Source organism: Spermophilus citellus (genome assembly GCF_964194105.1).
Source record: "Spermophilus citellus genome assembly, chromosome: 2".
NCBI classification, from domain to species: Eukaryota; Metazoa; Chordata; class Mammalia; order Rodentia; family Sciuridae; genus Spermophilus; species Spermophilus citellus.
In genome coordinates, this window is record NC_138183.1 from 56,125,188 (window position 1) to 56,142,824 (window position 17,637).

The 17,637-nt window shown below is 33.6% G+C and overlaps 1 protein-coding gene across 6 annotated transcripts in view; it reads left to right on the plus strand.

Annotated features, from left to right (window-relative positions):
* The window catches only part of PSIP1 (PC4 and SRSF1 interacting protein 1), a 48,320-nt gene that overhangs the window by 25,510 nt on the left and 5,173 nt on the right, over positions 1-17,637 (plus strand). For 3 of the 6 annotated variants that reach the window (XM_081278624.1, XM_081278625.1, XM_081278623.1), the window contains exons 7-14: positions 4,291-4,387; positions 5,548-5,623; positions 11,587-11,815; positions 12,979-13,097; positions 15,845-15,900; positions 16,469-16,539; positions 16,727-16,828; positions 16,944-17,157. In XM_081278624.1, the coding sequence (XP_081134750.1) occupies positions 4,291-4,387; positions 5,548-5,623; positions 11,587-11,815; positions 12,979-13,097; positions 15,845-15,900; positions 16,469-16,539; positions 16,727-16,828; positions 16,944-17,157 (964 nt within the window). The other 3 variants (XM_081278628.1, XM_081278627.1, XM_081278626.1) reach the window with 3 other exon arrangements.

A 17,637-nucleotide genomic window follows, 5' to 3' on the forward strand; every position in this document is an offset into this window, starting at 1 on the left:
AGATGTCTGGTGAGAAAAATGTTGTGTTCAGTGTTCTAACACAACATCTGCTCTATAGCCCTTATAGATAAGCAAAGAAAGTGGTTTCTTTGGGTGGAATCTACTCTAGGTGAAGGTGCTATAAAACATTGTTGATATGACAACAAAGAATTTATATAAACGTAAGTTGATACAGCAGCAGAATTTGAGGACTGACTCCAGTTTTTAAAGACGTTCTGTTGGTAAAATGAACATTATCACATGCTACAAAGAAGTCTTTTGTGAAAGGAAGAGTCAGTCAATGGGGCAAAACTTTATTGTTCTCTTATTTTAAGAAACTGCCAGAGTCACCCTATCCTTCAGCAAATACCACGCAGGTTAGTCAGTAGTCATCTACATTCAAGGTAAGGTGAGATCCTCCCCCCACAAAAAGAGTATAACTCACTAAAGACTGAGATGGTGGTTAGCATTTTTAAGCAGTAATTTGTCTTCCCCCGTGATGCTTGCCATCAGACCTAGGACCTCATGAATTCTGGGCAAGTGCTCTCCAACTGAGCTACGTCTCCTCTCCAGCCCTGTAAAGTATTTTTTTAAATATTTTTTTAGTTGTAGGTAAACACAATACATTTTATTTTATTTTACTTTATATCACACGTGTTAGGCAAGCACTGTACTGCTGAGCCACAACCCCAGCCCCAGTAAAGTATTTTTAAATAAAGATATGTGCATACTTTTTTAGACATAATGTTATTACATATTTTATAGACGATAGTATAGTGTAATCATAACTTTTATATATGCTGGGAAAAGGTAAACTTTGTGACTCACTTCATTGTGGTGATTTGGAATGGAACCTGTGATATCTACAGTGCATGCTTATAAACATGTAGAGCAAGAATGGTAACGTGGGGATTTAGAACAGTGACTTGATAACTGACTAGGTTATAGAAGGAGTTTCTAAAGAGTTGGTATGAGATTGGAATGATCAAGAACCTTATAGGTTCTTTTTAGTAGTGGAGGTGAGAGGTGCAATTTAAAAGCACTTTAGGTGGGTAAGTTGATGATTGAAAGTGGATGGTAAAGAGTCGGCAGAATTTAGAATGACTTCCAGGTTTTCGAGTGGGTGACTAGATACTAAGAAGACAGAGAATGCTGGTTTGGCATCAGGTGTGTGGGGAGAAGAAATTGAAGCACCTATGGAAATCATGATGAAGATACATTTTGTTCTGGCACTAGAGTGGGAAAAGAAAAGTTGCAGTTGCTGATATGAAGATATGAGATATGTGAGGTCAAGGGAAAATGTTTATTGGGACATATTGCAGAAATTGGAATTCCAAGGGAATATAATGGAAGAGAGGGAAGGTAGCTCTACAAAACTCTTTTGAGAATGAATTGTCAGGAGAAATGTAAGAGAGGATATGAAGCTAAACAAGGGAGAGGAGGATTTCAAGAATGACAAAAGTGATAGAGGATCCAGTAAGGTCTGGTTAGGTTCCCTCAAGGTACTTTAGTTCCATGTAGATGAATGAAAAGGACAGGAATCAGATAGTGAATTATAGAATAAAATGTTTTTGGGTACTGGGAGTAGAACCCAAGACCCCGAGCACTAGGCAAGTACTTTACCACACCCCCAGACTGAGAAAATGTTTAGTGGTAAAGTTACAAAGTAGTTTTGAAATCTGTGAAGCAAAGGAAGAAGTATTAAGCAACTCAGCAAGGATTTGCATAGATAAGGTAAAGTATTGAAAATGAAAAAGTACTTGCTCTAGATGCCTTAACATTTTTTCTTTGCACAACTAGAAAAGATTGAAGATATGGAATATAAGTACATACTGATATGAGAGAGGGAGGGCACATTTGAAGGAACTGACCAAAGAAGGAAGAGGTAGGCCTCTTCAGTACAGGGAAGGATGGAGGAGGAGGCTATAAAAATTCTAGGGAGATGTGGAAATCAAGGGAATTACTTCTTACTGGCTCAATCAACCAGACCCAATTCTCAAAGCAAGACATTTAGGTATAGTAAAAGGAAGAATGGATGACAAATTTATGCTAGCTATTCTGAGAAAAGGTGGGGTTAAAGGATATAATGAATGGCTTTGAGATCCCAACTGAGATTGCTTAAAGTGAATGCATGTTTGTATTGTTCCTCCTCTTGCCCCCAGCAGGCTCGGTATGAGCTTGGGAATTCTAACATAGAATGTAGAATTGTATTTTATATATATATATATATATATTATACAATAATATAATAGAATTGGATCATATGGGATTTTGTGGGACAGGTGCTACAAATCAAGGATGCAGAGAGACTGAGGAAACTCATGAATTGTACTCCCTTGAGGATTTTGTGTGTGGGATGGCTCAAGGGAAGGTAGTATAGCTAGAAAGTAGGGTAATTGATACAGAGAAAATGAGTGAAAGGGTTAGAGGTCTCAGTGAGATCAAGTACCATATGTGGACATGAATCTAGTCAAAATATTTGCATTTAAAATTTTAAATATGTGTATTTAATAATTAGTCATTTTTCTAGATCAAATATTTTTTGTTTTCATGAGGAATGATTTTGACTTATGAGTTTTCTCTAATAGCCATAAATCCATGTCTGCAGTAGAATTGGTCTTTAGTATAAGTGTTAAAATATTTTTTATTAATTATTGATGAACTCATTGTTTTTGCTGCAAATAATCCATTACACCTATAATTCTTACTTGCTATCTTGTCCAAGTGGGGTTTTTTGTTTGTTTGTTTTGGGGGATTTTTTTTTTTTTTTTTTTTTTTTTGGCTCTGAATAGCTGATGGATTTGAACTGAATTTTAACTGCGCTCTCTCAGTTAATCTGGGAAAGAGCTCTCATGTAGTCAACTTTTACCTTGATTATGCACTATTATGTTTCAATTGTAAAAGCAATAATAATGTTTTTAAAACCAGCAAAGAAGAAATGAATACACTCTCAGAAATGGATTTGCTAAAATATACATTATTTATTTCCAGTATTCATTCATACTAATACTTTCAGAAAGGAAAGGTGGTACCCATGTATTGATCATTATTGATCATCAGTAACTAATATACAAATTTTCTACATGCTTATCACACTGAGCATCATGTTTGCAAATCATATAGCCTATTGATTAAAAGGGTAAACTGCCTTTTTATTAAAGAGATAAGATTATACATATTTTGAATGCTTTTATTTTTATTAATGTAGTTAATGCTGAATTCTAAACCATGGGAAAGCAGCTCTTAAATGGTTCTTTCATTCTTCTGTTTGATCTCTCCTTCAGTTTCTTTCCTTCCTTTGCTATTATGATCAGTACCAACTGCTACATGTTTGCATTTCCTTTCTGATTTGTCATTTTTTAAAAATATATTTTTGGGCTGGGGCTGAAGCTCAGTGGTAGAGTGCTTGCCTCATCATACATGTGAAGCACGGGGTTGGATCCTCAGCATCACATACAAATAAATAGATAGATAAAAAGGTATATGTCCATCTACAACTAAAAATATTTAAAAAATTTTTTTTAGTTGTAGGTGGACACAATACATATATTTATTTATTTTTATGTGGTGCTGAGGATTGACCCCAGTGCCTCACATGTGAAGTAGACAAGTGCTCTACCACTAAGCTACAACCCAGCCCTGAACTTTTTAAATTTTTTTTTCCTTTTTGTGGCACTAGGGATTTGAACTCAGGGCCTTGTGCATCTGATCTGTCATTTTTAACCTTTATTCTACTATAATGTTTACTCAGTAATTACTGATTCTTATTTGGAACCATTCTCAGGAGAGTTAATGCCAAAATTTATCAGAGTGAATTATAATTTGCTAAGATTCCTGTTTATAGAAAATAAGAATAACCCTAAGGGGAAAACATCAGATATCAGTCTTGGTTCAAAAATATATTATGTGCCCACTATTATGTATCATTATAATGTACCAATAAATTTTTTTTTTGAGTATTAACAAAAGTTAGAGAGTTAGAGACTTTGAGAAAGAAGTACGTTGGTTATAGCATCATCGCATTATACTTTGGTTCCCATTGCATCAAAAGTATTAGCTTTATTTTTACAAATGATTTTTTTTAGTCAGCATTTTCAAAAGCTGAGGTTTTTATATTTTTAAATGAAGAATTGTTCCCTAAAATTATAAGCAAAGTTTGAGGATTTTATTCTAATGAGTTGATTGTTCAGAAAAGATCATCTAGAAATTTTGCTTATATTTGTTGACTCATATTGACTAGCATATTTTTACCATTAAATTAAACTTTGTATACTGCTTATTAAATAAGTTAATTGAATTTTTGTAATTCAGGCAGAAAAACAAGTAGAAACCGAGGAGGCAGGAGTAGTGACAACAGCATCAGCATCTGTTAATCTAAAAGTGAGTCCTAAAAGAGGACGACCTGCAGGTAGGATTGTTAATGTTTAAATATTTCCTTGGCTTGTGATTAATATTCCAATCCATTAAAGTGTTGTTGCCTCAAGTGTTTTGGAATGAAGTAAATAGGCATTTGGTTACAGCCATGCATTTTCTTAATGACTGTTACATATATGGTCTGAGAAATGCATCATTAAGCAATTTCATTGTTGTTCAAACATCATAGAGGGTATGTAGAAAAACTAAGAAGGCTTTGACATTAGTAGGCCATTTAATCTTATGGGACCACCATTATACATGCAGTTTGTCTTTGACAGAAATGTTATTATGCAGTGCTTAAGTCTGAAATAATCGTGAATTTTTTTTCTTTTTGTTTTTAATCCCATTAAATTTTCCACAGATACTGGCAAATGACACTAGAGTGGGGTTAAAACCACCAGGAATAATGGGCTTATTTTATCATTTATGAGGCATAAACTTTGTAAATGGAGCCATATTCAAAGAACAAACACAGCCTTTGATTAACAGCTGTTAATATATTAAATTACTACATTCTTTGTTTATGAGGATATTTATAATATGCAGCTCTCATTAGCATTAATATTTTCTTAATTTGGCAAGTTGTAAATCTCTTGAAAAGGACCTTCCTAATACAGAGTATGCAAAAGAAAATTAATAAAAATAGAGAATGTTTTTCTACTTCATAATAAGATTCTTATTGAAAAAGGATTACGATGCATAATAGCCAGAGGGGAGAATTAAATTTATTTACATGTTTTGGAATTTAATAGTGTTGTAATGGGTCAAATTAAGGGTGTTAGAAAACTCAGTGAATTTTGATATAAGCTTTCCAAAGATGTGTGTGTATAAATAAATGTACATATAATACTCTGATATGGATAGGAACGTATGTGATACTTTAAAGTTAAATTTTGTGACATTACTGGTAAATGAAAAATGTTGTTTTAAGCCCTCTCAAGCATACCAAGGACAAATTGATAATAGCTGATCTTTAAATTTTTTGGCTTGTTTCTCATTTGATTCATGATTTTTAAAACTTAATAAATTATTGTTATCTGTAATAGGCCACTAAATAATAAACTCTTGATGTATAAAATTTTGTAATCTTTATATAATGAGATTTGCATGTTAAAGGGAAACTAATTATTTTTTTTTCCACATGAATATTAGCTACAGAAGTCAAGATTCCAAAACCAAGAGGCAGACCCAAAATGGTGAAACAGCCCTGTCCTTCAGAGAGTGACATGTGAGTTGATTTTTAATGTATAATTGATTATTCAATAAATGAAACCTTTGATTACAAACAAGGATATATCACTTGCATTTTTACAAGTTTTCTCTTGTTTTAAGGGATGTTACTATTCCTATTTTGATATTTCCAAAAATCATGGGGAGGATTGTAAAATGTAAAAATTGGTAAAAACTGAAAATATGAGGTTATTATTAAGACTTTTTTTTTTTAAAGTATATGAAGATATAATGTTACTTTGGTAAAAGAGTAAAATCTAAAAGAAAATTGGGCAGGATAGTCTTGTTGAAGGAATTTGAGAGAATATATTTGAAGTGGTGTCCACAAGTATTTTTAGTTCCTTCAGAGTAGGTGCTTTATTTTAAAATGGTGCTAAAATTGTAGTGTATATTTAAGATTTTTAAGTATTTTGGAATAATCACTTAGTTATCAAAAAAAAGTAAACATTTTCCCCCTTTGCTGTCTTTCTTAATCACTTATGGTAAGGAGGAAAACCTTTTTATAGCTGTTGTGTTTAAAGATTTTGTTGGAGGTGGCACACACCTGTAAGCTACTTGGGAGGCTGAGGCAGGAGCATCACAAGTTTGAGGCCAACCTGGGCAACCTAGTTGAGACACCCTGTCTCAAAATAAAAGAGTGGGGGTGTAGCTCAGTGGTATAGAATACTTACCTAGTTATGCATGAATCCTGGGATAAATCCCCAGTATTGGGGGGAAAAAGAGTTTTGCAGGGAAAGCTTAAATGAGGTATGTTAAGAATGGGCTTATAATGTTTTGGATCAACGAATTATTTTTATAGGAACTTAATTATAGAACATTACTAGAGTTGTACTTTTCAACCAAAATATATTTAAAGACTTTATTTTATTATTTATTTTTATGTGGTTCTGAGGATCAAACCCAGTGCCTCACATGTGTTTCGGCAAGTGCTGTACAATCCCAACTCCTATTTTACTTCTAAGCTAGCTGTTAAAGTATTACACACCTGTAGTTCCTCTGTCTGAGGAAGGAGGATTACTTGAGCTTGGGAGTTTGCGGCTTTCCTGGGCATTATAGCCAAGACCCAGTCTCGATCTGTCTCTCTCTCTTTTTTTTTTTTTAAAAGAAAATTACTTTCAAAAATAGTAACATATAACAATAATATATTGTTATTGTATACTTATTATAAGGAGAATAGATTCCAAGCGTTCTTACCACTAAAACAAAAAAATCTATGGGGTAATAGGAGTTAAATAGCCATTTAAATGTATACATCCACTAACACATCACATTTTACATCATAAATAGTTCTTGTCAATTAAAAAATAGTGGCACAGAAACACAACATGGTTTAATTATTGCAGCGATATTAAGAAATCGTTTACCTGGAGGTAAACAAGTTTGCAGTCATTATTCCTTGGGAAATCAATTTGGAAGGAAAATATTGCGAGATTCCCCTATTTTTAAATATAAGGAATCTCTCTTGATTCGGCCCCAGTTTTCCCTTGAAGTATACTTTCTAGTCCCTTTGTCTCCATGGTTTTTTGCTGATTCTTATGGAAATTATCTAATTTTGCCCTTCCTGTCAGCTGAGCTGCTTTCTCAGTGACTTTATATGGATTCAGAGGCTTTAGCATGCCTTTTTAGATCACATTTTCTCTTGATACAATCTAATGTCATTTTTGGTAGTACATACTGTGTGTTTAATTCTAGTCAGCTTCAATGGTCTCACTCATAATACTTTCCCATATATTCTTATCTTTTTTTAATTAATTATAGGCATTTAAGTGTATAGGTTTTCCTAAGAAACCACCCCTCAGGAGTCATGTGTCCATCTGAAGAATTAAGGCATTCCAGTTTGAATTCTTAAGGCTAGCAGCTATACCCTTTATGAGATCTTTGACCCTAGGATGTGGGAATTTGAAAATCCTATATCCTTACTTGAAACAGAGGCTTTTTTTTTTTTAAAACTCAGTTTCTTAAATACCATATCAACTTTATCTTGGTAATAATCAGTTCAAGCTACTGATATTCTACCAAGCTACTGATATTCTACCTTGAAACCCCTTTACCCCAAACCACATTTCCTTCTTTCAAGTTGTCATAGTTCTACAGTTTTACCCATGGATATATTAGGTAAAAAGTAGAATAGGGGTCATTGACAGCTGGGGCAGCAGAAAGGAATGGAGGGGCTAAGGTTGAATAAGACATAAGATGAACTGCCAAGAAAAGAAAATGAGAAGTTGATATTTACGGAATTCTTGCTATGGGAGAGGTTGGATAACCAGCATGAAAATATTGTTGGATAAAAGAGGAATTAGTTCTGATGTTCTATATACCACAGTAGGATAGATGTAGTTCATAATAATTTTATATTTCAAAATAACTAGAGAAGGGTTTGAAAGTTCCCAACAGAGAATAACATTTGAGGAGATGGAAATGCTAATTACTATGATTTTATCATTACACATTGTATATATTCTTCAGATTAATAATATTGTGTCCCATAAATAATAATGTTATTTGTTAATTAAAAATTTGTAAAGGGGTTGGGAGTTAGCTCAGTGATAGAGCACTTGCTAGCATATCTGAGATCCCTGTTTGATACAATTTCTATAATAGTGAGCTTTTTGCTCAGGCAATAGATAATCCTAAAATAGCAGGAGCTCACAACATTTATTTATTATTCCTGTTGAATGTATGCTGGGCGTTGGATGTAGCTACCTTTGGTTGTGTATTGTGAGTGGAGTGCAGCATTAAATTACATAAACTCTTGAAACTTATGTTCTTCATCATGGGAACAGCGTGGATGTATTAGTGACTATTTCTTCCTGATGGGTACTGAAATGGCAATAATAATATAGACAGAGCCTTGAAGAGCTAAAAGCAACTCATAATGTTCACATAAAGTAAGAAAAATTTGTTAACAAGCCGCTGAGACACATGGGGTTGTGTATTAGTCTTTAAGTTAACATATATTAGAAGACTTGAGGGGCCGGGGGGCTGTGGCTCAGTGGTAGAACACTTGTCTTACATGTGTGAGGCCCTGGGTTCAATCCTCAGCACTACATAAATAAAAATAAAAAGGTATTGTATCCACCTACAACTAAAAAAAATATTTTAAAAAAAGACTTGAAAATTATAATTTTCTCAATGTCCCTTGAACTATTAAAAAGATAAACTGCCAGGTTAGGGATGTAGCTCAGTGATGTAGTGCTTGCCTAGTAAGCCCGAGCCCCTGGGTAAGCCCCAAGCACTGTAAAAAAAAAAAAAAAAAAAGAGAGAGAGAGTTTGTTACAAGTCTGTAGTTCATGAAAGGTGGCAAGTAGTGATAGTTAGATTCATGAGACTTCTTTGCTTTGATACTGTTCAAAAAACTTTGAAGTAATCCCCTTTCTTTGACCTTAAAATAGTCTTTTTGGTTTTGGTTTTTTGAAGTCTGGTCTCATTATGTTGTTCAGGCTGGGTTGGATATTCTGGGCTTAAGTGATTCTCCTGCCTCAGCCTCCCAAGTAGCTCGGAGTACAAGAGTACACCACCATGCCCAGCTTTTATTTTTTCCCCCCTTGTGGTGCTTAGATGTTCAACCCAGGGGTCTCCTATATTCTAAGTATATACTTTAAAACTCAGCTACATCTCCAGCCCCACATTTAAAAAATATATGCCTGGGCCTGGGGTTCTGGCTCAGTTGTAGAGTGCTTGCTTAGCATGTGTGAGGCACTCGGTTCAATTCTCAGCACCGCATGTAAATAAATAAAGGTTCATCAACAACAAATGAAAATATTTTTCTAAAGCCACTTTAAAAAAAACATGTAAAACATTCCATGTATAGGTATTGTCATTTTTAAGATCTATTCCATATTTGGATGCTTGCTTTTAAAAAACATTGTTATCTAGGTTGGAGGTAAAGCTCAGTGGTATAGCACTTGAAGAGCTAAAAGCAACTCATAATGTTCACATAAAGTAAAACAAATTTGTTAACAAGCCACTGAGATTTGGGGTTGTGTATTAGTCTTTTAAGTTATTAGAAGTTAACGTATATTAAACCCATGCCCCCGGCCCTGGGTTTAATCCCCAGTGTATCTTGTGCGCACACACAAACATTATCTGTTGTTTTTATGTGTTTAAGTTTGTTGGTTTAAGATGTGTTACAGGGAGTAGATTTGTTGGGTGAGAGGAAGTTTGTATTTTTTAATAGCTACTTCCTTCCAAAACAGTTTGAAGAAAGCAGTCAGTTGATATTAAGAGCCACAGAAATTTTTACATTTGACTTGACAATATTACCATTTTTAAGAAAAAGAGGTGAAACCCATCTGACATTTGAAAATAAGCACACCCAATGATGATTTCTGACAAATTTTTGAAGATGTAAAAGATGACATTTTTTTCTTTTTCAACTTAAGTCTCCTAAGTATTCAAGGAAGCACTTATTTGGTAGGGGGGGGGATCAGTGGGTTTATTATATGACATTTTGCATCACGTTTCTCATTTATCTGGATGGCATTGGACCAAATGACATGGGATCCATCTTAATCTGTGAAAATCTCAGTAAAATTCCATGGACAGTAAAAAGATCATAGTGTTTTGTTTTGTTTTTTTGTGGTACTGGGGATTGAACCCAGGGCCTTATGCATGCAAGGCAAGCACTCTTACCAACTGAGCTATATCTTTAGCCCAAGGTCATAGTTTTTAGACAGCTTTAAGTCGATGTATTTCTTTATAAAGGAGTTCTCTAGTTGAACACGTATGCCATAAAAGTAACTGTTAGCATTTGCATCATCTGATTATCCTTTTATAGCCTATTTCTACTATTTATATTCACATAATTATTATCCAGCAATAATTAGGATATTTGAATAAGTTAGGTAGTTTGAATTATTTTAGCAATGTGTGGGAGTACTTAGATCGTAATCGGCTTAGTACTGTTTGTTATCATGCTTAATTTGCCATATATTTAAAAGAGTGCTTCTTTGAATTAAAAAATGACATTTGATTTCACTTCTGCAATTCAATTTTTCTGAGTGTGTCTACTTTTAAAAAATAGGGGCTGGGGATGTGGCTCAAAGGGTGGCGCGCTTGCCTGGCATGCATGCAGCCAGGGTTCGATCCTCAGCACCACATACAAACAAAGATGTTGTGTCCACCAAAAACTGAAAAATAAATATTAAAAAAAAATTCTCTCCCTCTCTCACACTCTCTCTTTAAAAAAAAAATAATTTATTCTTACAAATACATAGAATATAAGCTCCCATAAGTTGGGTCAAGGGTATGGCTTCATGATAGAATGTGGGCTTAGTATGCACAAGGTCCTTGGTTAATTCCCAGCATCTTCAGGAAAAAAACAAAAAACCCAAAACAAACCACCACCAATCATCAAACTAACAACCCTAAAATATAGCCCCCAAACACACACCAAGATCCAGGGATCTTGCTCATCTTATATACTGCTATTTCTTCAGAGTTAAAAACAGTAAGTACCATGGCACATGGCTAGTACTCAAATTATGTTTTTGAACAAATGAATTACATGAAAGGAAACTTGGAAAATGGGGGAAAATCACTTTCTATTAACCTAATGACACTTTAATTTTGTATCTTCTAATTTATATCAAAAAGATGTTCTGTTACAGAATTTCTTTTACTTTTCTGTAGATTTACTTTGTATGGGTGCGGTATGTTGTATGCTGGGGACTGAATCCAGAGCATTGTATATACTAGACTGTACCTCTGAGATACATTTCCAGCTTCTAGATTGACTTTTAAGTAGCAATACTGCTACATTTCTTTAGAGAGGATCTTGTTTAGTGGTGCAGGCTGGACTTGAGTTCATGTCCTCCAGCTTCAGCCTCCCCAGTAGCTGGGATTACAGGTGTGCACGTGGATTATTTTTATCATCTAAAATACTTGTTTGGTGAGTATAAGAGTATAGATGAATGACAAGTAATGATAAATAAAAGCTCATTATTGCATTTTGTAAAATAGGATTACTGAAGAAGACAAAAGTAAGAAAAAGGGGCAAGAGGAAAAACAACCCAAAAAGCAGCTTAAAAAGGATGAAGAGGGGCAGAAGGAAGAAGATAAACCAAGAAAAGAGCCTGACAAAAAAGAGGGGAAAAAAGAAGTTGAATCAAAAAGGAAAAATTTAGCTAAAACAGGGGTTACATCAACCTCTGATTCTGAAGAAGAAGGAGATGATCAAGAAGGTGAAAAGGTAGAAAGTTTATATATCATATAAAATACTTGTTCTGTTTTAAGTTCTTTTTAGATAGTTTTTAAGCTGTACCCTAGTAAGTATTCAGTATTTTTGTGAAAGCTAACCTGGATTCTTATATTTCTTAATAGACTTCTACTAACTACATAACAAGTACATTTGAAACTTAATTTTCTATTCTGTATATATCTTTCCTTCTCACAATTATAGTCAGAAAATTGAATATGTACTTCCAATAATCCCACCTAGGAAAATAAGTGAATGTAGGAAATAAGCCAAGTTGGCTGTGATGTGAAGACAAATGTAAATATAAGGTGTATTTCTATATATATTTTTATTTACCCCAACGAAAATTTTTGTGCCTATTTATTGTATGTTTAGTCATTTATATGTAACTTTATTTGGATGCCATTAAATCTTGTTTTGGAAACTTATTAAAGCTATATGTCTGGGCTGGGGTTGTGGCTAAGTGGTAGAGTGCTTGCCTAGCACATGCAAGGCCCTGGATTTGATCCTCAGCACCACATAACAATAAAGCTATTGTGTTCAACTACAACTAAAAAATAAATATTAAAAAAAAAAAAGCTATGTGTCCTTTTGTGTAGAAAAACAGAATAGCCTTAGAGATGTACAGATCCAGGTCACATAGACATTTTCTTTTTTTTTTTTTTTTTTTTTTGTATTGGGGATTGAACTCAAGGGCACTTGCCCACTGAGTTACATCTCCAGCCCTATTTTTGTCATTTTTATTTTAGAGACAGGGTCTCACTGAGTTGCTTGGTGCCTCCCAGTTGCTTTGAATTTTTGATCCTCCTGCCTCAGCCTCCCAAGCTGCTAGGATTACAGGCATGCATGCACCACTGCACCTGTTTTTTTCTCACATTTTAATATTTCAAAGCTAAAATTTTTAAACAAAATAGGCTCAGCAGTGTGCTTATCAGTATTCACATAAAATTACTGTGACAGGAGGAAGACTATTAAATCCATAATCATAAAGGAAAGTGAAGATTGTAGAGCAGAGATGTGTAAAATTCAGTTGTGTTTTTTAAAATTACTAATTTAAACACGTCTCTCAAAACTAGTTATTTTTCTCTGGAGATTGTCATTACAGCTACTAGTCACTGACTTGATAGTTAATTAAATCCATCCTGATTCTCAAACAGAAGAGAAAGGGTGGACGAAACTTTCAGACTGCTCACAGGAGGAATATGCTGAAAGGCCAGCATGAGAAAGAAGCAGCAGATCGAAAACGAAAGCAAGAGGAACAAATGGAAACTGAGCAGTAAGTATTTTTTTATTCTAAATTTTGGGTTTTCTTAAAGCTAGCATGGGTTTTTTAAACAATAGACTTAATTTTCCAGACTTTATGAAGCCTTTTGAAGTGAAATTTTTCCCATGTTAGAAAAATCTTCCATATATGAAGATGATATTTCAGGCTTCATTATTTTCTGAGTGAAGGATGAGATTCTTGGAGGCAGTCACCCTGTGAATTCTTTTTCAGTTTAAACTGAAAGTGCAGATAAGTTTTAACTGTTGGTTTTGCAGAAAATTGTACTCATCCTCTCTTCTTTGTGATATATAAATATAGAAAGAGTGGTGATAATATATTGGTGGAGAAAGAATGCAGGGTATATTCTTGTTATACCACCAGCAAGCCTACCCCTAAAGACCAGCAAAAATAACAAAAGCACAGGTGGAAACCCACGAAGCCAGTAAAGTAAATCCAGCGGCTGACAGGGTTTACATTGAATGTGTGCACTATAAATCAAGTTCAAATCTGTTTTCCCTTAAGTTTTGATACTTGGAGATGGTATATACTTACCATGGGGGATTTCTTTCCCCTTTATTGTATAAAATAATTTTATTAATAGAATGAAAAATGATAGCAATGATGATTGTTAGACTTCATGTCTTTGTTTTCCTGGTTATCTTTAGACTGTCACTTCTGAATTCTTTCTCTGAAATACTTTTCTTTCCTGTGAAATGTCTTACACTCTAACTTTTTTTTTGTTGTTATTTATAGTGAGGAGATAATTTTATAAACATGCTCTATGTCACTAAAAACAAAGATAATGAGCAGTGAAACTCTAAACATTCTTGAATAATTTTTTTATATTATAAAATAATCATAAGCCACAAGACTATAAATACAGCATTTGCCTCTGACTTCTTAGTTGTTCGGAGGCTATATGAGCAGCTTTAGCCTCTTGTGGGAGTATTTTAAAAAGTGATCTGAAGTTCAGAAATGTTACTCCCCATTGTTGACTTTGACCACTTCTGTAAATATTTTTTTGTTACCTATCCTTCTCTATATTTTCACTGAAAATTTGTTGGACTGTTGGTTGCTTTTAACTTCATTGTGCTCCCAAAATTAGGATACAGAATTAGTTGTTGCCTAGTAAAATAGCCCATCCCTTCTTCAGTATCTCAAAATTATCTTTTTATGTATTTCAGTTTCTTTTGAATGTCCTCCAATGTAATTTTCTCAAATTCTAATATTTGTGTTTTCTTTCCTTCTCCTGTTATTACAAAACTTTGTACTTGGACAGTTTTGCTCTGTAAAGCATTTCAGATGCAACTTGTGTGAAATGCATTATGCAAAATAAAGTTTATTGTATTGTATTCCCAGCCAAACAACATGTAATCTACAGTAATAAAAAATATATCTCATTTTGGGCTCAAAGCATTAATCCAGTTACTGAAAAGAGAATACAAGTGGAGCAAACAAGAGATGAAGATCTTGAGACAGACTCATTGGACTGAATTTCCCCCTCCCCCCCCCTTGATGGAAGAATGTTCCAGATTCTAAATTGAGGACTTCATTATTAATGGCATTATTACTGTGTTATGATTGTTAAACAAAATTTCCTGTAAGGTACACACTACATCCTAAGGTCTGCCATCATTCCTGTTAAGTTTTTTACCAAGCTTAAAATGAAGCTTTGTGTTTGAAAGTTATAACAATTCTAGATGAAGATGGTGGTTGTACATTATTTCATTTAGAAAATATAAAAATTCATTTTGTTTTGAAGCTAGGTATTAACTGGAATAGCTATATATCCCTGAGAATGGGGCAATTGTGCCCTTCCCTTGACATTCCTTGTTGTTTAATTCTTTAGAATCTTAATGATTGTTTTTTTAAAAATCCTGAGAGATTAATCAGTAGACTTGTTAAGAAAAAAATGAAACTGTAACCAAAATTTTAAAATAAAGTTTTTTTAAAAAAAAAAAACCTGATTTTTAGATATTTTTTGTTCTTGTCTATTTTAATTGGTTTATAGTATGGCCTGACTGCCAAGCCAAGGTACTAGAAATTACGATTTCAATTTTAAATGGTTATTTTTGTGATTCATAGTAAAACGGTACCTTTTCATTTGAAATGGTATATATATGTTAGTGGATGTCATTTAATTTGATAATGGCTTCCCCAATTTTTAAAAAATTTCATAGGTGTCTTAAAAACAGTATTTTAATCTTGACGCTTACTTCAAAATCCCTTAAATTACCTGCACTTCGGGATGTGGTGAACAATTAAATTGGTCTGTTTTGTTTTTGTAGTGCTGGGGATCAGACCCAGAAAGCCTCATGTAGGCAGTCGCTCTACCATTGAGCTACAACTCCAGCCCTAAATTGGTCTGTTTTAAATGTGCTGTTTTTAAAAATAATTGTGATGTAGAATCCATTAAATGTTTATAGTATTCTTCCCATTGTAGATTGTTGATCTGAAAGTGGGCTTTTAATATATTTCATGTTGGAAAGAAAATTTCATTGTGACAGTTCCAAAATCATTTTGTGAAGTCACTAAAAAAAGATTGTTAGATTTAATTTAGCATATTGAGTTTTGCTTATATTTGTACTAATGCTGTGGAGCTCTGGTTCTAAACACTGTAATCAATTCTTTGTGGTCTAAGCTATTGATTTATTATTATAAGGAAAATTTTTTATTATTTACATAAGGGATTGTGGGCATTTGGTAATCATAGTCACAAAGTTCCAATGTTTTGAAATATTTGTGTTAACATTTGATAGGCAGAATAAAGATGAAGGAAAGAAGCCAGAAGTTAAGAAAGTGGAGAAGAAGCGAGGTTAGTTATTTCACTTTCTACGACGTATAAAAGCATACATAGAAAGTTTGTAGACAATTTTTCATGATTGGCTTCAGAATCAGCCTCATTTTCTTATGTCCTTCAAAAACATTCAGATTCGTGATGAATTCTATATAAATTACATTGTACTTTAAGCGTAACTAGGTGAACTTGCTAAATAGTAATCTTTGTATTTTAATATTTGTCATTTGATGTCAGATTTTTCTAACTTGGACAAAAGCTAAACACTTTCTCATTTTTGTCAGATTGCTTAATTAGGGTTAAGTGTATAAGGTAAGGCAGGTGTTTTATGGATTGGTATATAGAGTTCATTGGATGTAGACAATGACATATTTTGTGCTTTCATGCTGTTTGTTGCTTTCCTAAACTATATATTAAAAATTGCAGGTAATTTCTTATTCTTAAGCAATTGTTCATCTACAAAGAGTTTCTTAGTAAAATATATATTTTTAAGAAGCCACAGTTTCTTTCCATTATAAAGCAGATTATACAAAAACACTGGTGTTGGAAAAACTATTTACTGTTTTTCACATATTTTAATTTATAGAAACATCAATGGATTCTCGACTTCAAAGGATACATGCTGAAATAAAAAATTCACTCAAAATTGATAATCTTGTAAGTGTTTAACTTCCTTTAAAAATACAGTGCTGCTTTTATAACTTCATTTTTGTTTCTCATTGAATTAATTTAAGATAAAAGGGACAATCACTGGTTAATTTGAACTGCCTTGACTTTAAAAAAATCTTCAGAAATAAATTATATATGCTGTGAAATAATTAACAATTACTATTTTGTCATGAAGGATGTGAACAGATGCATTGAGGCCTTGGATGAACTTGCTTCACTTCAGGTCACAATGCAACAAGCTCAGAAACACACAGAGATGATTACAACCCTGAAAAAAGTAAGTATATCAACTCACATAGGCTTTTAACATTTTCATATTACTTCATTAAAAAAATAAGTATAAGTAAACAAACAACCAGGGAAACAATTATTAATATATATTGTTTTCTCAGATACGGCGATTCAAAGTTAGTCAAGTTATCATGGAAAAGTCTACCATGTTGTATAACAAGTTTAAGAACATGTTTTTGGTTGGTGAAGGAGATTCTGTCATCACACAAGTGTTGAATAAGTCTCTTGCTGAACAAAGACAACATGAGGAAGCGAATAAAACCAAAGATCAAGGGAAGAAAGGCCCAAACAAAAAGCTAGAAAAAGAACAAACAGGTATGTATAATCTGAAACCAGTTTTTAAAAAACTGTTTGCCAGGATTTCCTTTTAAAAATGGTTTACCAAGCCTGGGAATGTAGCTCAGTGGTAGAGCACTTGCTTGTGCTTGAGACTGTGGGTCTAATCCTCAGCATGGAATTGGATGGGAGGGTTTAAATATGGCTTTACTACATAGGCAAAAAATATACCTTTACCATCTGCCAATAAACTGGAAGTGACTACTAAAACATTGTTATCAACAGTGAGGCTTCATTGTATTTTCATTGGCCTTGAGGTAGTCTTAAATGGTTCTGAATCAGGGTGATCATGGTAAGACAGACAGTGGAGATATTAACACTGCAGAGGACTTGGTAAAAATGTGTGATGGGCCTGTCAAACCACTTAAGTAGCACAGCAGCATGCCCTCAGAACAAGAAATCGTGTCAGTTTATAAAGTCAGGGTTCTAACACAAAAACCAGTTAATGTGGCAAATGAC